Source organism: Alternaria burnsii, assembly GCF_013036055.1.
Source record: "Alternaria burnsii strain CBS107.38 chromosome Unknown 753, whole genome shotgun sequence".
In the NCBI taxonomy this organism is placed as follows: domain Eukaryota; kingdom Fungi; phylum Ascomycota; class Dothideomycetes; order Pleosporales; family Pleosporaceae; genus Alternaria; species Alternaria burnsii.
This window is the reverse complement of record NW_024066118.1, coordinates 774,471-797,865: the sequence shown is the minus strand read 5'-3', so window position 1 is coordinate 797,865 and position 23,395 is coordinate 774,471. Positions and strand designations below refer to the sequence as shown.

Genomic DNA, 23,395 nt, shown 5'->3' with positions numbered 1-23,395 from the left:
ATGTAGAAATTGGCGAAGAACTTGTCAAGATAGCCACAGCTGCGCTCGGTATGCCGGAGAAGTTCCAAATACGATATATGAAGCTGGAAGATCGAGTTGGGAAAAGCCGTAGGGGCGAACAGTTTCCGGCACTGACACAGGTCCTCGTGAAGCATGAGCTACCACGGAGCTTGGTTCTTCCAAGTTTCACATCTGTTCGAATCTACCCTCAAGATACATACCATGGCCTGCTCAACTTATGATAGAGAATCCTGCGTGCATCTTCGGAGCAGGTTTTGTGCTCAATGGTCGAGATCAGAAAGAACAGCAAATTTTTGTATCGTTGCCTCGGTAGAGCTATTTTGTACACCGAGGCAGAGCAAAGAAATTCATCGTAATGCGATATGATGCAGAGTACTAAACTACTACCGGCCAGTCTGACTATGATAGATATCAGTTACATGTTGACATAGAAGGAGTGTCGCTTGGTATATATGAATCTCCCAGCTAAGAGAAAGAGAGAGGTCGAATAGCGCAGCCAAGAACTCTGGTTTCAGACCAACCTTTACCAAACCCTGACCTGTTAGGAAAACCCACCGTCGTGTAATGAAGATCAGATTATATGTGACGCGTCTGGATGCGCGTCATCGGAAGGATGTTAGGGTGCCAAGTCTGATCGGCACTAAGCACCCCTGCGGCTGAGTAGCGTGGGCGGACCTGGAGCATCGGAAGCCGCGCCTGCGCCAGGCTGACAGCACTCAAGATGGACTTCGTCTGCAGCTCTCGTTTGCCTTGTACATGTTCGACCTGTCATTCACAGTAATCTTCTGTTGATCTGCCAACTACCTTTCTGCGATATATTACTTGTCATGCGCGCCTAGCGATCTCCCGATTTACCCGCGAATCCAACGAGAGCTGAACCCACGATGGTTGTCAGAGCTGCTTCAGGAACCCTGGGCGGGGTGTCGATGAAGCACCTGTCCCTTGTGACGGTACGCATATCTTTGTGTCCTGGTTCGATGTACGCGCATGAGCTAATCTTTTCGTAGCTCACCTTCCAGAACTCCGCCCTCATCTTGGTACGGCCACCCTACTTGGCGAACGGCGACCCTCGCCCAATTGAAAAGCGCAAATAAGATGCAAATTGTGTATACGAAGGATCGAAGCGTGTCAGTGGCTGACGCGGCATCAGATTATGCATTACTCAAGGGTAATGCCTCTAGCTGGAGAGCAAAGATATCACGCAAGCACAAGCGTCTTTTTGAATGAAGTGATCAAGCTAGCTATAAGCTTGACTATGGTACGGCAGTGGTATGGAAAGGTATGGTTACTGTCAGGCTCACAGTACCCATAGGCATTATACGAGATGTCCGGCAACCTTCCTTCGAACACGACCGTCCCGACATTGTTCCGCACCATGACGACCGCCATGTTTACAAACGAGAGCTGGAAGCTTGCGATACCTGCGGTCTTATACACGATACAAAACTCTCTTCAATACGTTGCTGTCAGCAATCTGGATGCTGCAACCTTCCAAGTTACCTACCAACTCAAGATTCTGACGACGGCTATCTTCAGCGTTTTGATGCTAGGCCGACGCCTCTCGACACGCCAATGGTTATCTTTACTACTTCTCATCGTCGGCGTATCTATTATACAAGTACCGCAAGCGACCGCCCCTTCAGCCACACCAGGGTCAGGATCGTCGTCATGGACTAAGACACTGGAGCAACTACATGATTTAGGCGAGAATGTCGCTGGGCGGGTCTTGAAGCGGTCTGGCTCATATGAGGGTATTCACGAGGATCGTGCAGCTCAAGTACCTCGCATGAATAGTCGGGTTGGGCTCTTGGCAGTTCTGATCTCCTGCGCTCTCTCAGGCCTGGCTGGAGTCACCTTCGAAAAGATACTGAAGGAATCGTCGAGCGCAAAGCTGACACCGCTCTGGGTGCGTAACTGCCAGCTTTGTTTCTGGTCACTGTTCCCTTCGCTTTTCCTGGGCGTTATTTGGAAGGACGGAGAGGCGATAGCGAAGACTGGGTTCTTCGTTGGCTACAACTGGGTGGTGTGGACGGCCATTGGCTTTCAGGCAGCCGGCGGCGTCATTGTTGCGCTCGTCATCAACTATGCGGATAATATCGCGAAGAACTTTGCGACGTCGATTTCGATTCTGCTCAGTTGTATAGCAAGTGTGTATTTCTTCGATTTCGAGGTGACGCGATCGGTATGTTTGCAGCAACACAGTAATGGTGGTGATGATGATGCTGATGATTGGTAGTTCTTCCTGGGCACCTGTGTCGTGCTGCTCGCTACCTATCTCTACACCAAGCCTGAGCGGGGCTCGCAACTGCCACCAGTTAGAATCGCCGACTTCGAGAAGACCACAGTCGATCGCACGTATGATGCAGATATGCCTCGGAGTCCCACAGGCTATAGTAATGTTCCTAGATCGATGCCAGAATCACCTACGATAGAACGCCATTCCCATAAGCGAGAAGCTTGAGCGCCAATAATTCAGCAATATGCATCTATAGAGCAAACATGCTCCCCAGTGGTGACTAACAGATGCTCTCACATATCGGCCGATTGGGATGGCTGGTGGCTGAACATCGCCTGTGTCATACCGTGAGGTTCTACTATGACCCGTCAGGCTGCGACTTCCTCCATCGTGACTTCCCTTCACGTCCCGACTCTCACCTCACGCCCTGTTCAATACTCTCACTTTTCGTCCCGTGCATAAACTCACCCCTGCTTCACCTCTGACATGAATAGCTCTATCTAGCAGTCATGGGCGACAGGTATCATCCGTCTGATAACCCCCAGCGGCTAGGCGCTCCCCGTCGCGCATCAAAGCACAACGTCCTCCAGCCCCGATTCAAACAGCCAGAAAGACAAATCGCTCTTCGAGATCGCTATCGTGCCACTCAGTACGAGCATCCCATGTACGACGTGGTGGAGGATGATGATGATTTGTATGATCATGGTCCCCAACTTGATTCATTTGGTACGCGAGCGTCTTACTTCTGATCTTGCTTTGCTGAAATTGTATAGATAACAAGATGCTCCAACAACCGGTCCCCAATCGTCAGCAACAAGCTGTATTAGGCAGGACGCGGCTGTCTTTTGCACCTGGCCCGTCCACGTTCATTAGCAATGCAGCCATAATTCAACCGCAGCAGCCTTTCCGTGCTCATAGAAACACGACATATGATGAGGAAGGTACTTTTAACTCTGGCCCCAAAAATGCAGCTACTGATCGAGAAGCCGAATTTCACCTGCGCCCCAAGCAAATCGTGCAGGGTCAACTGAGTGAGTTCATGCCATCGTGTTGAAAGCAAATGTCACACTGACCGCCATTCAGGTCGTTTCGCCCACAATCCTGCGCCCTTCCCAGAAACAAGTTCAGATGTACCACTCGGCCGCTCATCCAGCCCGGCATTCAAGGCAAGCCAGAGGCGTGCTAAGCGAGTCATTCCCACCACAACCCAACGCGAAGCAGAACCTCAACTCCTCGAGGATGAATTCCAATCCCCTGACGAGGACTATCAACAGCAGTATCAGCGCCCTTGCAAACAGCTTGTCCAAAATGGCTTGCAACCGACAAAGGATGTTGACCTTCAATATCGTCAACATCGTTTTCCAAAGCCACAGCCAAACCCAGTGGATCTGTCTCATGCTCCTCCCACGTGCCAGGGTATTCGTCTCGTCCCTGTCACAACTCTACCCAATCGCCTCCGGACTGTGTTTCCCTATCCGGCCTTCAATGCCGTACAATCCAAATGTTTCGAAAGATTATTCAACACCGACGACAACTTTGTGCTTGCATCTCCTACGGGAAGTGGAAAGACTGTCATCCTTGAGCTTGCCGTGTGTCGCGCTGTTGCTACCAACGCAACGGGTCAATACAAGGTGGTATACCAAGCACCGACCAAGGCTTTATGCTCCGAGCGCCAACGTGATTGGGAAGCCAAGTTCAACCAGCTCGGGCTCAAGTGTGCTCAGCTGACCGGCGACAGCGACGCAGGGGATCTTCGCAATGTGCAGAGTGCCAACATCATCATAACCACACCCGAGAAGTGGGATAGCATGACTAGGAAGTGGAAAGATCATGAGAAGCTCATGAGATTGATACGAGTGTTTCTCATCGACGAAGTCCATATACTCAGAGAAGATCGCGGTGCCACACTTGAGGCGGTCGTGTCGCGGATGAAGTCCATAGGCACGGACGTTCGCTTTGTAGCTTTGTCGGCAACGGTGCCCAACTTTAATGACATCGCTGCATGGTTAGGGAAGAATTCTTCTGAGTCAGATACTCCGGCTGCCAACGAGAAATTTGGTGAAGAGTTCCGCCCGGTCAAACTGCAAAAATATGTTCGAGGTTACAATACCAGCTCCACCAACGATTTCGGCTTTGAGAAGGTGCTCGATGCCAGGATCCCTGAGATCATTGCTAGCTACTGTAAGCGGAAGCCAATAATGGTCTTTTGTGCGACCAGGAACTCTACGGCCAATACAGCAAAGCTCATTGCGAAATGGTGGGAATCGTCACCTGGCAGGAACCGCATGTGGGAACCTCCCTCCAAGCCGCCTGCGCTCTCTAACAAAGAGCTTCGGGAAACTGTGGCTTCAGGTGTCGCTTTCCACCACGCAGGGCTTGATCTGGACGATCGGATGCAGGTTGAGAAAGGTTTCATTGCTGGCGAAATCAATGTCATTTGCTGCACTTCAACGCTCGCAGTCGGTGTCAACTTACCCTGTCATCTCGTAATCATCAAGAACACGATGTCCTGGGGTGCAGAAGGACTTCAGGAGTATTCGGATTTGGAGATGATGCAAATGCTTGGCCGCGCAGGGCGACCTCAATATGACGACTCGGCAGTAGCGGTTATCATGACTCGACAAGCAAAAGTCCGCCGTTACGAGAAGTTGGTAACCGGCCAAGATCTTATCGAAAGCAAGCTCCATCTCAACTTGGTGGATCACATGAATGCCGAAATCGGACTGGGAACGATCAGCGACCTACAGTCGGCCAGAAAGTGGCTCAGAGGCACGTTTCTCTACGTCCGGCTCCAACAGAATCCCAACTTCTACAAGCTAGATGGCTCTCGAAGTGGTCAGAGTATCGAAGAACAGGTCGATGACATATGCTTTCGTGACATTACCCTCCTGCGCGAGACCAACCTCATATCTGGCGAAGAGTGCTTTCGATCTACAGAGTTTGGTCAAGCTATGGCACGATACTACGTTAACTTCGAGACTATGAAAACATTCATGGGACTTGGGTCAAAGTCCACGCCTTCTGAGATAGTAAGTAAGACCGCAGTGACGTAAATAGCATGTTCGCACTGACCATTTCGTACAGCTCTCAGCTATGGCTCAAGCTACCGAGTTTTCTACCATACGCTTCCGTCAAGGCGAAAAACCCTTTTACAAACTGTTAAACAAGTCGCCTTCAATCCGTTGGCCCATCCCTGTCAACCTTGATCTCCCGGCCCAAAAGGTATCCCTCATCATCCAGTCTGTCCTCGGATCCGCCGTTATCTCATGGGACGGCGAGGCGGGCAAACACCGCTCGCAATACGTAACTGAGACACAAATCATCTTCAAAAACATCAGTAGTCTTGTGCGATGTATTATTGATTGCCAGATCATCTTAGCGGACTCAGTCAACATTCACAGTGCCCTTATGCTCGAGAGAAGTTTAGGGGCGAGGATTTGGGATGACAGCCCATTACAGATGAAACAGATCGACACTATCGGCGTTATCGCGGTCAGAAAGCTCGTCAACGCTGGCTTGAGATCTATCGAGGACCTTGAAGGTTGTGAACCTCACCGAATCGAAGCGCTCGTTGGCAGGAATCCACCGTATGGTCTCACGATACTTGATATGGTCCGATTGTTCCCAAAGCTTCGCGTGTCACTTCATGCCCAGCCTGCGACTGTAAGTATGCTTGTCTGTTGTGCTTTGCGCTATCTAATGAATTCCAGGTGATCAAATCTCACGACGGAGTGAGAATTCAGATCAAGGCAGATATTGGCTTCATCAACGAACAGCCGCCGCAGCGTTTCAACGATAAGTTGATCTATGTGTGTCTTCTGGTTGACACCTCGGATGGTCGCAAGATACATTTCGCACGCATTAGGTATGTATTCACTTTGTCGGTATCGTGATATACTAATCTCTATTGCAGTGGTCCAAAGCTTGGTTCAGGTCAAAGCATCACAGTCCCAGCTCTCTTGACAAGCCCAGATCAATCTATCAACTGCTATGTTATGTGTGATGGCATAGGCATGTACCGTCTCTCTTGGGCAGTGAAAGTAACTGACATCTGCCAGCTGGCAGTATGCGTGTTGCCACCATCAAGCCTAAGATAGCTGCCTCCATGTTTCCGTCATCGAACACTCACAAGTCAGACGTTGCGATGTCACATCAATCCAACGTATCAAAGCGTCGTACTGAGATTACCAGACCAAGTCGAAAGCCGACAGCTACCAGCGAGGACTTCGGAGATGGTGAATTGGACGACGACACACTTGTAGGTGCTTCTCTCCGTGGTTTCGACTTTGACCAGATCGAAAACTATGCCGACCCTATCGCAACGGTTTCACAAAGGAACACCGAGAAGAGTAAGCCGGCCAAGACTAAAGACGTTGGAAAGAGCAAGAATGCTACACAGCGGCTCGATGCTGCACCTGATAACAAAGACGAAGAACCGGTACAGCTAGCCAATGGCAAGTGGGCATGTAATCACGCGTGTAAAGATCGGCTTGCTTGTAAACACCTTTGTTGCAAGGATGGTATGGACAAACCACCGAAGAAGAAAGCCATGGTCAAACGTGTCCCATCAGGAGAAGATCGGCCGGAACCAACACAGAAAGCACCAGTTTCGAAAGGCAAACAAACCCAGACCAAGCTCCAGCTTACAGCATCCAAGCGAAAGGTCTCAGCGTCTATTGATGAACTCGATCTTACACAACAAGAGAAGAAGCAGAAGGCGAACTTCGGCATAAACGGCCCAAGAGATTATCGTGGTCTACATCAGCTTCACAAGACTGTCCAGGGTAAAGAACTGCCTACTTCATTGAATTCCCTCATGTACAAGAAACCCACCTACTGCTATTCTCAAGGTGGTGAGCATAGCCTTGGCTTCATGGGTTCTACAGTCGAACGGCCACCGACTTCAAGCGATTACGGAGACTTTTTGAGCGACATACAAGAGCATGAAGACTTCATGGGAAATGAGGCTGCAGAACTAATGTACGAATCAGATACCTTTGGAGACGATAACTCCATGATAGAAGACGCTATGATCGGCCTTGCAGACTCTCAGGATCTACAGGTGGTGCGTGAGAGTGAGGGTGATATTATGCAGTCTCTTGAGAATGCTCTCGATGATGCAGACGGTATGCGCTATGGTCAGGACGGTAAACCCAAGGATCTCAGCTTAGCCGATTGTAACGATCGAGGTCACAGCGCTCCTGTGCACCCCGATGAATCGCACAAAGCAAATGTCGGTGGATCCCGATCACTTTTTGTTGGTAGCACGAGTAGCTCTCAAGTCGAAATCGTAGACGTACTTGCCACGCTCGACGAGAAGCTGGCCAAGGTACCATCAGTCGATGAAAAGCCGGTACCCGAAGCATTCAAAGATCTTGAACCATGGATTTTCCGAGAGTTCGGCGATATCGTAGAGCTCGTTGGTGAATGAGGGAGCATTGTTTGAAGATACTGTGATGCGATAGGAGGTAACATGGACGAATGCGTATGTGTATGTCTGTATCGGAGATACAGTAAGTGGTGTTACACGCGTCTTTCAGACAATGACAATGCCATTGTTTCCAAATTCTAGCTGTACTTTTCTTTGTTGTATCTATCTACGCTATCAAACGGCATCTAACAGTGCCATTGTGGGAGACGAAAGAGCGGGGAACCCAATAGCTGAAATTTCCCATGATCCTGTAGTTGTGGTACTTGAAAACAACGTTCATCACAATTTTCAGCATAATTATAGTATACACCCGTCACAAAATAAGTTCTCATCGCAATGAGTAACCTCTCTTCACCGGCACCGCCCAGCGCTATATCAGCACCTAGCCCCGAATCGTCACCACCACGTAGACCGAGCTCTACGCCCCCTGGATCCCAGTCCGAAAGAGCTAGTGTAGCCTCAACATCGCAAACGGAACCTCCCGAACACTGCGACGACTTCATTCACTGCCGTGCCTCTGGAGGTCCTCAAGGTAATACTTTGTGTGACGTGAGTTGGGCGTTTGTATGTCCTGGTCTTCATCCATTCCGCCCAACGCCACCATCTAAATACGGCACTATACATCCTCACCCTGGCGAGGTCTGGGTCTGCGCTTACTGCATGGATCATGATACTGCTGCATGTCTTCCTGGCCATTTCACTAACAAACTCGAGCCTATAACAACGCTCGCAAATGCCAATTATCAATCAGGCTTTCGTAATCAGCTTTGCCACCGATGCATCCGCGATGAGGTCGAGCTCTACTGGTTGCGCCAAGGGACACCAGTGCCTCCGATAAAACCTGGAGGGGATACTAATCAATGTGTGGCACAATGGCCAATTGCGCCGAATAGTCTACAGGACCTTTGCGTCTGCAATAGATTGGGTATTACCCAGTTCCGATTTCGTTGTCATGCATGCCGCGACGAAGGTTTTCGAGTGAATAGTTGGGCTCGTTACAAACTCGCCGAAGACATTTTGACCAGTCGCGACAAGAAGGTCATTACAGGCAAGTTACGCTGCCACAAGAACGGCGGAACCGAGAGACACCTTCGAAAAGGCATACCTGACGGACCCCTCACCGACAGGATAGCGAATGCCGGTCTCCGTCGTAGATGTCCCTGTGGCGAGAAACCCAAAGCGCAAAGCACCCCAGAATATATCACCTTTTGTCTGGGTTGCTCAGGCGTGCGTATCGATCCTGCGAATCTGCCACCACATTTACAGTACGATAACGTCATGGCGGGAATTGAAAAGAGGAAAGGCATGAGATTGAGCACGCAGAGGCTTAGAAAGGCGGAAACGCGGAGGACGAAAGGGAGAAGGAAGGCAAAGAGGAGTCATTTGTTCAGGGTTAATATTGAGAGCGCGTGGATTAGAAGTAGATATAGAGGTGGAGGCGGAAGGAGAGGCGATCATTGGGTTGGGGGGTTCTAAAATCAGTAAAGCTTAAAGGGTGGGAAAAGTGATGAGCTAGCAACGACAAGGTGAGTACGAAGTAGCAAGAGAGCGATGGCCGGTGAAGCAGCATCTAGGATTATCATAGATTGTGGACAGCGTCGGAAGTATATTCAGGTAGACTACGACGTCATCGCGATGCAAACTTAGAACATACTATGTGAAGGTATGATTGGTTGTTCAGTGACTGGAATACACCGCCTTTACTCTACTATCAACGAAGCAGTGCTGAGTCTGCAATGATGCAAACAACGCCGTAACAATCTACCATTCAACTCCCCAATCCTCCATAATACATGACCGAACTGCCCTCAAACGTCCATTGCGCATCCCAAAAGAAAACAAAGCAGGAAGCAATTGATCGAGGAAGAAGACGCAACAGTTGCGCCACTCATACCAAGAATCAGTTGTCGTTGCAATCTAACACCAGTTTTGGCAAGATGGCGTATCAGGATCGCAACAAGTTTCGTAACAACAGAATGACAAGAAGAGCAATCTGAAGGACTCTCTAAGTAAGCGAAAATCGAGAAAAATGACTAGTAAAGCATCCACGTTGCGGAACTCCTCCCTACACCCGGCAGCGTTATGAACACCATGTGTAAGCCAGCCTCTTCAGGCGGCTACGACCATGTAAAGCCAGGGCGAGTGGGAGGTGGTGACGTGGACTGCCGTTCAGATATCATCGCCGATGTTTCTAACTTAGACGTGATCCTCGACAGCGCGCATCTCAATGGAAGGGCTAGCAACCGACGGCTGCTTGCATTCATGGATAGTACCGTGATCGCAACCGTATATGCCATCGGGATTGTAAATGCGACCTTTGAAGGCATGAACTGGCTGTGGTGGGGTACAGGGATTCTCTTTCGCGTGCGAAAACGAGGTACGAGTCGAGCGGGTTAGCTCAGGCGTCGCGTGCTCGTTGGTGATTTCGATACTGCAAGACACTGCGGTCGGGTCAGTCAAGGTGCGTGTGTGATATGTGAACGTGTATTTTACCTCCAGCAGTAGGTGAGAGTTCGACTTGAGAGTTGATGGGTGAGTGCGACAGACTGATCAATGCGGTGACAGCGTCAACTTCTTTCGCTTCCATCTCCTTGACATCCTCCACCTCCCCTGTAGCCACTTCCTGCATTTCGGCATCCTCAGGGTCCGGTAGATGCGAAAGAAAGTGCTGCCAGTCCTCAAGATGATCTGCATACTCGGACTCACATTCGACACCCTTGGCCGCCATCTCCCCCTTCATAGTCTTGTATTCCTCCATCATCTTGAACGTAATCTTGGGTATGTACGTATCTCCTGACTTGCCGAAAACACAGTTATTGAGACGAGCCCTGAGTACAGGACACATGCGATTGAACTTCGAGGCAAAGGCGTTGGCTTCACGTTCAGCACGAGGCGGAAGGTCATTTCCGGCCTTATCCTGGATGATAGTACCCACGAAAGTCGCATTGAAGGCATCGCGGACCTTCCTACTGCCAGGGAGTAAGAAGCCGCGCTTACGCGACTCCACGATGCAAAGCTGAAAGTATAGCTCAAACCAAAGCTCCTCTTTCTCGTACCACAAGCTGACGGAGCGGGCTTTGAGACCGGCACGGCCGTAAATCTGGTTGCGCCAGGCGTTGATCTTGCTGATATGGTGGGCGGAGTTCCAGTCAATCATTGAGTGAGGTATCTTGCGGAAGTGGAGCTCTATGACTCTGTTGGTGGTGGAGCAGTCGCAGACCATACGAAGGAGGGATTCATCCTTGTGGCCAATGCTGGCCTTCTTGCGGGTGCCACGTGGGACGAGAGTTGACTTGAATCCATAAGATTTGGAAGCGGTCGCGAGAGGTTTCTTGGAGCTTTTTGATGTGTTGTTCAGAACTGGCTTTGTCTTCTTGGCTGATGGTATAAGAGCTGGGCCGGTGTGCTCATCGGCGGAGCGTTTGCGCTTATTCGCGGAAAGAGCAGTGAGCACGGGTGGTAGTTTCTGATCTGTCTTGGTCTTCTTCGATAAGTGTTGAGGGGAAAAATGAGTTGCTGGCTGCCGGCCGATCTCGTCTCGCTTGGAAGGCATCTCGATCACTTGGGAGGTGTGGATGGCTTAGTCAAAGACAGCAGACTTGGGTCGTCGTGGACCGTTTGCGACAGGAAATTGACAGAAAGTTTTCGATGATGCCCAAGAAATTGTGCGTAGCTATTAGTGGTGGTTGCGAGGTTGGGATACTGCAGTTGTTGTGATAACGGAAATCTAGAATAGAGACGAGGTGCAGGATGAAACCAAGCTTAAGAGATATATGACAACGCGTAGTGACTTGAAGATTTTTCATGGGAGCGTTTGAGGTGAAAGGGAGTGCAAGGGCGCGCAGTGTATGTGTCGTTGACACTCCCCGACGTCGCCACGGCACCAACAGCACTGGTTGTTGTCGCCCCAGGATATAATAGGTGAATGTGGAAGACAATAAGTTAGATAGGGACCGAAGATATAGAGACAAGCCAGCTGGCTAAGGGTTTTCATACAGCATAAAAAGGCTGTGGTGACTGCGCGCTTTCCACTAATATCACCACAGCTGTTGCTTGCTGTCCACATTCACCTTCACTTTCACCAACGTATCTGTAGAAGAATGGCAGAACTGGTGGGTCGGAAGTGCAAGCTGTTTTCTTAGGAGGCAACGCTTTGTTAGCACTGCAGTATCTATGGATGTCACCGAACTCTCACGCCATCACCGTATACTTCCTGGCCTGCCCTTTGCTTTGTAGCTTTTTGTACTTGTCTCGACAAAACCGTTGCGTATTTGACAATCACGTGTAAAGCGAAAGCACTCACGACCTCTAGGAAACTCCGAATCAACAGTAACTCGGGCTGTCTATAACAATACCACCTTAGGTGGTTGAGGGCCCTCCCCAGCTCACACTATGCCAGGGTAGGTATAGCGTAATGCTCGTTGGATGCAACGCCTTACAGAACCGAAAGATACGCATTCATGCAATCCTGAAACAGTCTTGTACTCTCCATGAAGTCAGATGTTGCGCCAATCAACGCGGATCGATCGGAATCTGGACGCCTCCAGATGAAGGAGCTGCGGATGGGGCAATTACGGATTACGCCCTGCATGCAGGGAGGAGCAGCCAAGTGCAAACGTCCTTTGGCCCCCAAATCCTACGCCCATCTCTTAAAGCGACGGCAACCATCGCTGTAGCGAGTAGAACACGGGTTGTTTCGTTCTCTGCGCATTTGACCTCACCGACGCGCAAAGATGAGGGCCGCGTGTGCCATAACGATTGGAGCTCTCGCTACAGGCATTGCAGCGCAGACTGGCGGCAGCGTTTTTGAGCCGCAGAACTTCAACATCAGCGCGGCTCTCGGATCCTTCGGCGTTGACGTATCAACTCTGCCAGAGCCAGCAGATACGCTTCATTCACGGTCCTCGGATGCACAATGCTCACATGCTGTTAGTCCCATCGTCGCGCGACGATCCTTTGCAATATGGCGCGAACTAACATTGGCTTCAGTGTGCCGCCTTGACCATACTGTTCGGCAGTGACAAGGTCTTGGCTGAAGGGGTAACCGCATATAGCAATTTCACGGGCGGATATTGGTCTGCTCAACAAGGCTCATTACGGCCTTCCTGTGTCTTCAAGCCTACAGAAACTCTGGACATCTCGATATTGGTACTTGCGGCTAGACTGTACCAATGCCCTTTTGCCGTAAAAAGTGGCGGTCATGCGGCATGGGCTGGTGCGTCCAGCATTGAAGACGGAATCACGGTCTCGTTGGAAAACTTCAAGCAAGCTGTTGTTGCTTCCGACAGACAGACAGTTGACATTGGCCCTGGACTTCGATGGATAGATGTATACAAAGCTGTCGAGAAAGACGGTCTCGGTGTCGCGGGTGGGCGTGTAAGAATACGGATCCCCTCTCATCTCCTACTGGCTCTACTGACGATAGCATCAGATGGCTCCTGTAGGCGTGCCTGGACTTGTTCTTGGAGGAGGCATATCCCACTTCGCGAGCAAGCGTGGCTGGGCGTGTGATAATGTAGCTAGCTTTGAATTGGTTACAGCGTCCGGCCTCGCCATCAACGTTAGCGCAACATCTTACCCCGATCTATATTGGGCACTGCGAGGGGGAGGCAACAACTTTGGAATCGTGACGAACTTCAAGCTTGAGGCTTTCGCTCTGGGCCAGATGTGGGGAGGCCAGAGAGTGTACCTTGAGAATGCAACCCCAGCTGTGCTGGATGCGATTCATGAGTTCACCATGACTGGATCCGTCAGGGACGAAGATGCCGCCCAAATTGTCGTAAGTCCGCTTGGTTTGCTCCTATAGCACAGGTGATTGACATGTACAGACGTTCGCCAGCGCGCCTGGAATCGGCAAAGTTTCTTTCGCCAATCTGCACTACGCCAAACCGATTGCTAACGCTTCGGTTTTCTCCAGTTGGAGTAACATCACCGCCATCGATGATACCACCGGCCTCCGACTAATGTCCGGGATGGCCGACCTCTTGAATCAGGGAGCGCCCACGCCTGGGGCGTACCAAACGTGGTGGGGTATCAGTTTGAAGATGGACAGACAACTCCTCCAATTCATTGTTAATACATTTTACGCGCAGGAAGCAACTGTCGCGGATGTCGAGAAGATTTTGCTCATCATGGCTGTCCAGCCCATTACCAAGAGCGCAGCCAAAGCCATGCAAAAGAACGGCGGAAATGCTTTAGGCATTGATCCAGAAAACGGCCCGTACTTTGTACTTAACTTCAATGCGGCTTGGAACAACAGAGAAGACGAAGCCAAGTTCCACACGGTGATTGCCAACATCATCAAACTTGTGAAGGCGGAAGCGAAGAAGAGGAACCTCGACAACGACTTCGTATATCTCAACTACGCGTCTGAATACCAAGACCCCATCGGTAGCTATGGGTTGAAGAACAAGCAACGACTGATGGAGGTATCGAAGAGATACGACCCGAAACAGGTCTTTCAGTACCTCCAGCCTGGCGGGTTTAAGCTAGTGAAGGGCGCACCGAATGCAAACACCTCCGATGCATCATTGGCGAGGGTTGATGAGGTCTGACGTGTTTCTAGACGAATGCGTGAACTCCTGATTGTCTTGAATGGTAGCAATTAGGGAAAGTGGAAGGATAAATTAGCTGCATATGCGGGCGAGAACGTCGCAAAAGCCAACCAATGCGCTGCAAATCTAGTTTCTTCCTCGATCTACCACCCAGCTCTCGCTGTTTGACTGTCGTCGTAGTGCTTCACCATGCTGGGGTGCCATTCGTGCATACCCATGAGCGAGTTCTTAGTGTGGCCGGTTTGGAGTGATATATACTGTTCGAGTGATCGATGATAAGGGAATGAAATCGGAAAGTGTAAACCCCCCTAATGAGATTGAAAGTGTTCTGTTTCACACACCTCGCGACTTGACCAGAACATCAATGACGTAATTGAAGGAATCGGTTAGTGTACCGAGCTACTTATCAACAGATGTGCGCCAAGCATCACACCATGTCTCATGACTGCAGCCTCGCATACAGCCTTACGTCTCTAGATGTTTAGTAGTTCTAGTCGCCGACACGGATCTAGATTTGCACCCGATCGGGCCGCGCATGCTTGGTCGTCGACCCACGTTCTTACACTTGGTATCTACTGCATTCAGACGATACACAAGGTCTTCTATGACTATCTGTGCAGATGTACAGAACGGTGAGTACCTTCAAGGCAGGGATGAGCTTTGATTCAAGGTGGTGAGACTTTGTTAGTATGCTGCAAGGCGTTTACCGCTCGTTCTCCTGGTTGTCACTGCATAACCGGGGCTGATCTCGCGATAGCATGGCTCTGTGTGCCTCGCCAGGGCACGAGACGCTGTGGAGCTCGTCCGCCAACTTCCCTTTGTCTACAAACCACTTGATGCACAGTCAGCCTACGTCGACGCGCATGCACGAACGTTACAACACCAATATCGGAGGCCAGTGCTCATCTCAACAGATTTACCGACCCATGGACTGTCCCACACGTAGTAGTTTCGAAGGACATTTAACGTAGTTCGTGGAGTCAGATGCGACTACGCGACGTTATTGGCTGCATTCGCCGAAATTACGGTGAGATCGCATCCCTGCGGGAATGCAGCACGCTCGCAGCATCGCTCATAGGGCTTGGCTACTAAGGCTTACATGCAGTCCTAACTACGGTTGGCGATGCTCATTCGTACGTTGACGACATTAACCCCCTTACCATATTGAGACATGGACCAGACGGAGGTATAGCCGTTCTGCTATCCATCGTACCATGTGTGCTGCTGAAGGGTACAGGATTTCAGCGCGTCCGCACTTATGCAGGCACAGCACGAGATTGCAGCGACGTTGTTTCCAGCACCATGGACGCAATGAGACATGCCCGGTGACTCGGAACCGAGATGCTTAGTGAGCGTGCCCACGCTTGCGGAAGGAAAGCTGCCGCTGAAGCCTATCTATGGAAGTTCGGCACGAATCTGGCACGTGAAGATACACAACATCCCGCTCAGATGTATCAGCTTCGGGTTTGTGCTTGTGTCTGCCCTGACACCGCGTCGAAGACTCTCTAAACGGCTATGACGCCGGCGCTGTGTTCGTCGTTCCTTTTCGTGATATAGCAGCGGAGCCACTAATGTAAAAAGCTTGGGATACCGAATACAAGGCACAGCTGGACTGCGGAAAACGTGTTTCACGAAGATTCAAAGTAACCTCATTCTGCTTGTACAGGCCGCGCAACATGACACCATCGCAACTGCCGTACGGTGAGGATGAGCCAACCGATTGGGAAGCGTCATAGTATCACTATTGCATGCACTCGAAGACGGTCGAGTACAGTCGCTCACCTCTCAATCACAATCAGATGACGAATTTTGAGTGATGTGACAAGACAAGAAGTCGGTCAGGCTTCCAGCCGTAGTCGACCAGAAACGGCTAGCTGGCCGCCCCCAAGGCCAATCTAGCTGCACGTATTAGCCTTTTGGCGCGATTTCCACAGAACGACAGCCTCCCTGCTGCATCGCGTTCCAACACAGCACTCTTACTCGTCGACTGGCCGTGGGTGCAGCTGAAGACGCAGGTCGATGCAGCTGCGTCCGATGGCCGTTATTCTGCCTCTCCGCTTTTTGGTGTCGCCGAACGCTTGAAGTGCATACCACAGTACATGGGTTCGGGGGCTCCGCGAGCAGCTGATTCGCAACGGCATGGCGAGCGGGGGTCCAGCGGCTGCGCCGAGCAGTGCCCTTGTGTCTGACCGCCCCACTTCTTTTCTTACAGGCTCTCGAAATACCACACCATACATGGCACTTCTGTGCAGCTTCGTTGGGGGCTGAGAAGTACATCGTCATTGCTAAACATTTATTAACCACAGAGCCCCCAATGGATGTCATACGCCCCAAGGTAGATCGCCAGCCCCTGAGCACTGGGGATTTGGCACTAAATTGATCATGGCATCTAATGGTACGCACAACGACTTCATCAACATCACCACGCCACACTCGCGCGCGCCCAGCATGGTTCAGGAAACGCCAGCCTCCGCGCCGCGGCCGCGCTTGCCAGTCAGGAAACAAGCGCCCCAGAGGAACATTGACGAGTTCTGGAATAAGTTTACGACCAAACACCCTGGCAAGATCTTTACGATCTTACCCGACAACCTGTACGCGAAACGCGCCGCCGCACATGCGCCGAAAGGATCCATACCCGGCGTCAATGCGCTTGCGTCATACGAGGAAGCCAAAGAAGCCTGCACCAGAAAGGTCGCAAAGATCGTCAAGGAATGCCGGCGATTGAATCAAAAGTACAGAGATCCACATTTCGACATCGAAGCAGACTTCAAACGATCGCAAGCCTTTCCAGATACACCAGCAGACTGTCTGACTGGGCTGAATGAAGAAAAGACTGATTTCCATCCTCTATCGGTCAAGAGAGTTGAGGTACGTATGTTACAGACCATAACAAAACTTGGCTCATTCGTCACAGGACATCTTCGACGACCCACGATTCTACATTGGCGGCGCTACAGCGAACGATGTACGACAGGGAAACGACGGCGACTGCTGGTTTATGTCAGCACTAGCGACCATCTCGAATAAGGAAGAGTTGATACAACGGGTGTGCGTTGCCCGTGACGAGAAGGTTGGCGTTTACGGCTTCGTCTTCCACAGAGGTAAGGACACAGCTACAAATTCGGATAGGTCCCAGACTAACGTGTCTCAGATGGCGAATGGATTTCAGAGGTTATCGACGACAAGCTTTACCTTATCAAAGAAGATTTCGACGAAGCCAAGCTCGAACGCTATCACTGGCTGGAGCTTCAGAACCGCAAGAGTCCAGAAGACGAATACCGCACTGTGATGCAAACTGGCTCGCGAGCGCTGTACTTTGCACAATGTAGTGACCCCAACGAGACGTGGCTACCATTGCTCGAAAAGGCCTTTGCCAAAGCGCATGGCGATTACAGTGCCATCGACGGAGGCTTTGTGGGGGAGGGCATCGAGGACCTCACCGGAGGTGTCACGTCAGAGGTCTTTGCGACCGATATCCTGGACAAGGACAAGTTCTGGCGTGAAGAGCTTATGAACGTCAACAAAACGTTCCTCTTCGGATGTGGCCAGATGGGTGGTATCTACGGTGCCCGCAAGGGTATCCAGGAGAAGCACGCATACTCTGTCATGGAGGCACGCGAGATCGATGGGCAGCGACTACTGAAGCTTCGAAACCCCTGGGGCCGAACCGAGTGGACCGGTCGCTGGAGCGATGGTTCAGAAGAATGGACCCCGGAATGGATGAAGAAGCTTGATCATAAGTTCGGAGACGATGGCGTCTTCTGGATCTCCTACAAAGACCTGTTGCGCACATATCAACACTTCGATCGCACTAGGCTCTTTGGCCCGGAATGGACGGTGTCCCAACAATGGACGAGTGTTAATGTTCCTTGGAGTGTCGATTACCTTGACACCAAGTTTAGGATACACCTCGCCAAAGGCGGTCCCGTCGTCATTGTCCTCAGTCAGCTTGATGATCGCTACTACCAAGGTCTTGAAGGACAGTATGAGTTTCATCTGCAGTTCCGCCTCCACAAGGATGATGAAGAGGAATACATCGTTCGCAGCAACGGTACATATTACATGAAGCGCTCCGTCTCCACAGAGCTGGACCTCGAGGCTGGCAACTACACTGTCCTGCTCAAGATCAAAGCAACCCGGATCCCAGATAACCCAACTCCGGATGAAGTCATCCGGGCCACATGCACCAAGCGGCGCGAGAAGCTCCTTGCGATCGGTCTTTCCTACGACCTTGCTCATGCCAAAGGACAGTTCAGAGAGCAAGAAAAGGATAAGGCACAGCGTGAGAAAGAGCAAAAGGCCGAGCGGAAGAAGGCTGAGCTCAGGCTGGCACATGAGCGTCGTAAGAGGCTGCGCCGAAAGGCTGAGCTGCGCGAACAGAAGAAAGCTGCCAAAGAGACGCGCAAGCTAAACCGATCCGGCGAGATGGCAGAAGTCGAGAGAAAGCTACACGACTTATCCGGTCTTGGAATCAACGTTGACGAAGACAACCGTACTTCCGGCGACGAAGAGGTCAAACCTGTTCACCAAGCTGTTTCCAGGCATCGCCGCACATCGAGCCTTGATCCACATCGTGAACGCTCAGCAAGCCCTGGTGGCGGTTTTGGTGGTCGAGGAGGCTACAACAAAGGCCGAGACGGCTATAACGCATCGCTTCCCGGGACATTCCAAGGACGTGGCGGCTACAATCGTGACAGTATCGGGGCCGCAACCTCTGAGGCTACTACACTCCAATCGCGAAGCGGCTATCATAGCTCACAAACTTCTCCTGCTGCCCACAGTCAAGGGTTCCAAGGACGTGGTGGCTATAACCAGAACATGCCTGGTGAGTTCCAAGGGCGCGGAGGTTATAATCAGAACATGCCTGGAGAGTTCCAGGGCAGGGGAGGCTACAATCAGTTGCCTGGTGAATTCCAGGGCCGTGGTGGTTACAATAACGAATTGCCTGGCACCTACCAAGGCCGCGATGGGTATAACGAAGGCCAGGTGACAGATTCACCAATACCTACACCGTTACCGACACCTCTTGCAACTCCGATGACCGATGAGTTCCGTCCCGGCACCCCCGGCCAGAGGACATTCAGCCCTCGTCCCGAGCGTCGATCACCAGCTGCCTCGCGCCGGGCTACGCTTACTCCCATCCCTGGTGTCCGACCTGGTATTCAGGTAACTCGTGGGCGAAGTGCTAGTGATTACTCGCACCGCGCTCAAAACGGAATGCACTCACCTGAGGACATGTCAGACTCCTCCTCCTGGGATTCCGAAATCGATGGCCCTTGCTCTCTCGATTCTGATCATTCTGATGACGAAGACAACATCCCCCGCATATTCTCAGAACGCCAACCTCGCTACGTATGGTACAATGGCGCGCGCTACCCATACATCGAGGACAAGGATGAATTCGAGCGCGATCCTTGGAACGCTGTATGTGTTGTGGGGCTTCGCGTCTTTAGCAAGGACAATACAGATGTCACGATCGAGGTGCACAATGGCGAGGGAGAGTCTAGAAAGAAATCTGATGGAGACGATGCAAGTGTGACGACCATGGGCACGGTCAGACGTAAAGAAAAGGAACTTGATGTTGACGACAGTGCTGCAGATGCCACTAGTCCGATGCGAAAGAGGAATACTGGTCTTGAAGACGAGCTGAGCGCACGGTTCAATCGGGACGAGGAGGCTGAGCTTGTGAGCCATGTTGGCACTGCACCGGCAGGCATGGAGAGGAGTCGTCAGGGGACGCTGAGTTAAGGAAGGTGTAAGTTCACTCTGGAAGCTAGGTGTACCGTATTTGGGTGATATTTGACTGGTATTTTTGCTTCATGTATTTCCAGCGAGCTTGGTGTTTGGAAGGGTTTGCATATTAAGGATAGTACGTGAAATCTTAGCTTTGATTCACCTGAAGACATCTCTCTTAGTACTTGTAGCTTAATCGTCGTGTGACTATCGATTGAACGTTTATCACGTCGCTCGCAGCTATGCTTCAGTGAGGACTGCTGGAGCTATAAAATGAGACCTCACTGCGAATGAAACTTGATTCAATGACAACGAATGCTAGAAGCAAACACGGCGCTGCACAAGGGCTTAGGAATAAGCGGAAAAGTCTAGTAAAGTATGACCGTTGCGTTGCCGATATATGTTAGGGTAGTATTGTGTTCCTTGTGTTCTGGCATCTGCTGCTCCGTTTTCGGCCCGTGGTGATGCTAGCAGTAGTTCATTGCTATAGCGCCATATGGATCCATCTTATCCAGTGTTTCCCACCCACTGTGATGTGCAATCCGGAGCGCTAGTCTCCGAAAACCATATCCTGGGGATTCCGGGGTTGGCACACCGTTTCTGGATCGTTGCCGGCATTGCTATCACGCCCATCGGTCCGCCCGTCTTATTACTAGCAGAACGTCGAGTCCGGATATTACGGTTCCAAAGCAGTGCTGCGATGCCTTTAAACGACCTCTTCATTGGATACTGTACGTACCAAGCCCACGTGTTAACGGCAACCTTCATAGACTTGATGCATGTAGCGACGCCGACATCCAGGTTCAAATGCGACGGACCTGCATCTTGTATGCACTTGTCGCACGTGTGTCTCTCATTGGCGTATTGTTATCAGACACCGCAGGACGCCAAACTCCAAGAGGCAGTTGCCGAGAATGGGGCACGGCCATTGCCAAGGTCGCCAAGTCTCAGCGCTGGTGACTGCAGCGGAGACGTCCGCCTTTGTTCGCGTGGTACATATAGTGACAGATCGCCATGATGGAGGCTCACTGTCGTGCTCGCGCCTCTCACCCTCTCGTTAACAACTCCACCAGACGCAGGTGAAGATGAAGTTCGCCACTGGATCTAACGCCGGCCTTGTCGCCTTCTCGGCGCTGACGGCGATCGCTCAAGCGGAGGATTCACTGTACAGCAAACGCATGGTGAAGCGAGGCATTGACGCGGATGGCAACTACAATATATGTATGTCCGCATGTTTAACTCCAACGTTGCTTCTACTCACGTGACCTAGCCTTCTTCCACATCAACGACGTGCATGCTCACCTTGACGAGTTCAGCTCTTCAGGAACCGACTGCACACGACCAGAGCGAGGTTGCTATGGTGGCTATGCGCGCGTCAAGACAGTCATCGAAGAGCAACGCCCCAACTACGAAGACAGTCTTTGGCTGAATGCTGGTGATGAGTTCCAAGGCACATTATTCTACAGCTTCTACGGCGGCGAGAAGATTGCCGAGACGTTGAACCAGCTTGAATTCGACGCCATGACCCTGGGCAACCACGAGTTTGATGGCGGCGATGCCCAGCTAGGAGAATTCTTGGTCAATCTCACGTTTCCCATCATCAGTGCGAATGTGCATTCGCAGGATGAGAACGTGAACAAAACTGTGAAGCCTTACACCATCTTTGAAGAGCACGGTTTGGCGCTCATTGGTGTCACCGCTGAAGAGACTGGCAGTCTGAGTAACGCCGATGTTACTACGGTCTTCTCCAACACCGTTGAGGCCGTTCAGGGCGCCATTGATGAGATCAAGGCTACCACCAACATTACCAGGATTGCTGCTCTTACTCACATCGGCTACGACAAGGACCAGGAACTTGCCAAAGCTACCACTGGTCTTCAACTCATCATTGGTGGCCACAGCCACACACTTCTTGGCGACATGGAAGACGCTGAGGGCAAATACCCGACTATCGTCGACAACCAGGACGGCGACGAGGTCTTCATCGTCACTGCCTACCGTTGGGGCGAATACGTCGGCTACATTGATGTTACATACGACCCTCAGGGCAAGATCCTCGCTTACAACGGCGCCCCAATTCATCTTACCAACACTACCGAACAGGACGAGGACCTTCAAGAGCAGGTCGAGGAGTGGCGCATTCCTTTTGAGGAGTTCGCTGCTGAAGTTCTCGGTACCAGTGAGGTTGAGCTTGACCAGACAACCTGCCAAGAGCAAGAGTGCTTGCTCGGTGATTTCATGGCCGATGCTATGCTCGCCTACCGCAAGAACAACACCGACGACGTTGACTTTGCTCTGATCAACGCCGGTGGCATTCGCGCTACCATCGATCAGGGTGACATTACCCGCGGCGAAGTCTTGACTTCTTTCCCCTTCGGTAACGCCATCGTTCAGGTTGCTATCGATGGAAAGACTCTTTGGGAGTCTCTCGAGGGTATTGTAACTGGTGTCAACGTAGGCAATGGAAGGGAAGTCACTTCGTTCTTCCAGATTAGCACTGGCATCAAGGTGGAATACAACCCTGAGAACGACAACAACACCAAGCTCATTTCCGTCACCATTGGCGACGAGCCTCTGAACAACGACACCACCTACCAAATGGTCACTCTCGATTTCATCGCCGGCGGAGGTGACAACTTTTTCGAGCCATCGACCGATTTCATCACCTTGGATACTCAAGATGAAGTTCTTACTTCGTACATCTTGAGCCAGACGCCAGTCAACATTGAGCTTGATGGACGTATTGCGGAGGTCGATGGCCAGAGGGAAGACACGCCTGGTGCTGGCAATGGCACTAGCAACGGTACCTCACCCACAACTGGTGCGCCGCCTCAACAGACCACCAACGCAGCTGCCCGTCTCGGCCAAGGTGCCATCGGCGCTAGCATCTTCGGTGTTCTCGCCAGTCTTTTCATGCTCTAAGCAGAGACTGATATGAAGGAATGATATGCGTGATGGCTACGTATAATAAGACAACAAAACCATTCGATTAAACATGTACATACTTGTTAGACGCGTCATTTGGTCTGAAAGCTGTTGATGTGATCACTTGTGAAGATATAATGAGACGATACGCAACCAAAATATCATGTTGACCATCCAGCCGTGGTCATCTCGTCTGATGTCTGATAATGAAAGCAAACTAAGACTGCGCTTCAGCGCACCTTATAGCCTATCAAATCTGGAATGCACGCAGCTCAGGCGCACCCTGTGGTGCATACGCTGTCAGATTCAGCCAATTATTTCCTTTCGTGTCGGCGATTGATTCCTTAGCCCCGCAAGTAGTTACCAAGACCTATAGTGCGCTCACAAAACCTGGATGTTGTCCAACTATATATTTTCCATGCATTGATAATATATAATACTGCCTTATTTCCACAATTTATTGTTTCACTTTATATCGTCACATCTAGCTTGCAG

At 51.1% G+C, this 23,395-nt stretch overlaps 6 protein-coding genes across 6 annotated transcripts; 5 read left to right on the top strand and 1 right to left on the bottom strand.

The window, feature by feature from the left end:
* Positions 1-905: 905 nt before the first annotated feature.
* GT037_008367 (atp binding) lies at positions 906-7,688 on the top strand (the record flags this gene model as incomplete). The annotated part of the gene is made up of 10 exons (XM_038933414.1): positions 906-971; positions 1,029-1,058; positions 1,334-2,203; positions 2,752-2,983; positions 3,031-3,288; positions 3,341-5,286; positions 5,342-5,920; positions 5,968-6,122; positions 6,171-6,256; positions 6,316-7,688. The coding sequence occupies 10 exons, from the start codon at positions 906-908 to the stop codon at positions 7,686-7,688; spliced, it is 5,595 nt and encodes a 1,864-aa protein (XP_038784079.1).
* A 336-nt stretch (positions 7,689-8,024) lies between these two features.
* On the top strand, positions 8,025-9,164 carry GT037_008366 (uncharacterized protein; the record flags this gene model as incomplete). The annotated part of the gene is made up of 1 exon (XM_038933413.1): positions 8,025-9,164. One exon carries the CDS (start codon positions 8,025-8,027, stop codon positions 9,162-9,164), a length of 1,140 nt encoding a protein of 379 aa, XP_038784078.1.
* Positions 9,165-9,884: 720 nt separating this feature from the next.
* Positions 9,885-11,241, bottom strand: GT037_008365 (uncharacterized protein; the record flags this gene model as incomplete). The annotated part of the gene is made up of 2 exons (XM_038933412.1): positions 9,885-10,129; positions 10,182-11,241. The coding sequence occupies 2 exons, from the start codon at positions 11,239-11,241 to the stop codon at positions 9,885-9,887; spliced, it is 1,305 nt and encodes a 434-aa protein (XP_038784077.1).
* Positions 11,242-12,421: 1,180 nt separating this feature from the next.
* GT037_008364 (fad binding domain containing protein) lies at positions 12,422-14,242 on the top strand (the record flags this gene model as incomplete). The annotated part of the gene is made up of 4 exons (XM_038933411.1): positions 12,422-12,616; positions 12,678-13,064; positions 13,120-13,467; positions 13,517-14,242. The coding sequence occupies 4 exons, from the start codon at positions 12,422-12,424 to the stop codon at positions 14,240-14,242; spliced, it is 1,656 nt and encodes a 551-aa protein (XP_038784076.1).
* Positions 14,243-16,624: 2,382 nt separating this feature from the next.
* GT037_008363 (cysteine proteinase) lies at positions 16,625-19,990 on the top strand (the record flags this gene model as incomplete). Its single annotated transcript, XM_038933410.1, has 3 exons — positions 16,625-17,110; positions 17,157-17,343; positions 17,394-19,990. 3 exons carry the CDS (start codon positions 16,625-16,627, stop codon positions 19,988-19,990), a joined length of 3,270 nt encoding a protein of 1,089 aa, XP_038784075.1.
* A 1,070-nt stretch (positions 19,991-21,060) lies between these two features.
* Positions 21,061-22,897, top strand: GT037_008362 (5-nucleotidase precursor; the record flags this gene model as incomplete). The annotated part of the gene is made up of 2 exons (XM_038933409.1): positions 21,061-21,196; positions 21,246-22,897. 2 exons carry the CDS (start codon positions 21,061-21,063, stop codon positions 22,895-22,897), a joined length of 1,788 nt encoding a protein of 595 aa, XP_038784074.1.
* Between the last annotated feature and the right edge of the window lie 498 nt (positions 22,898-23,395).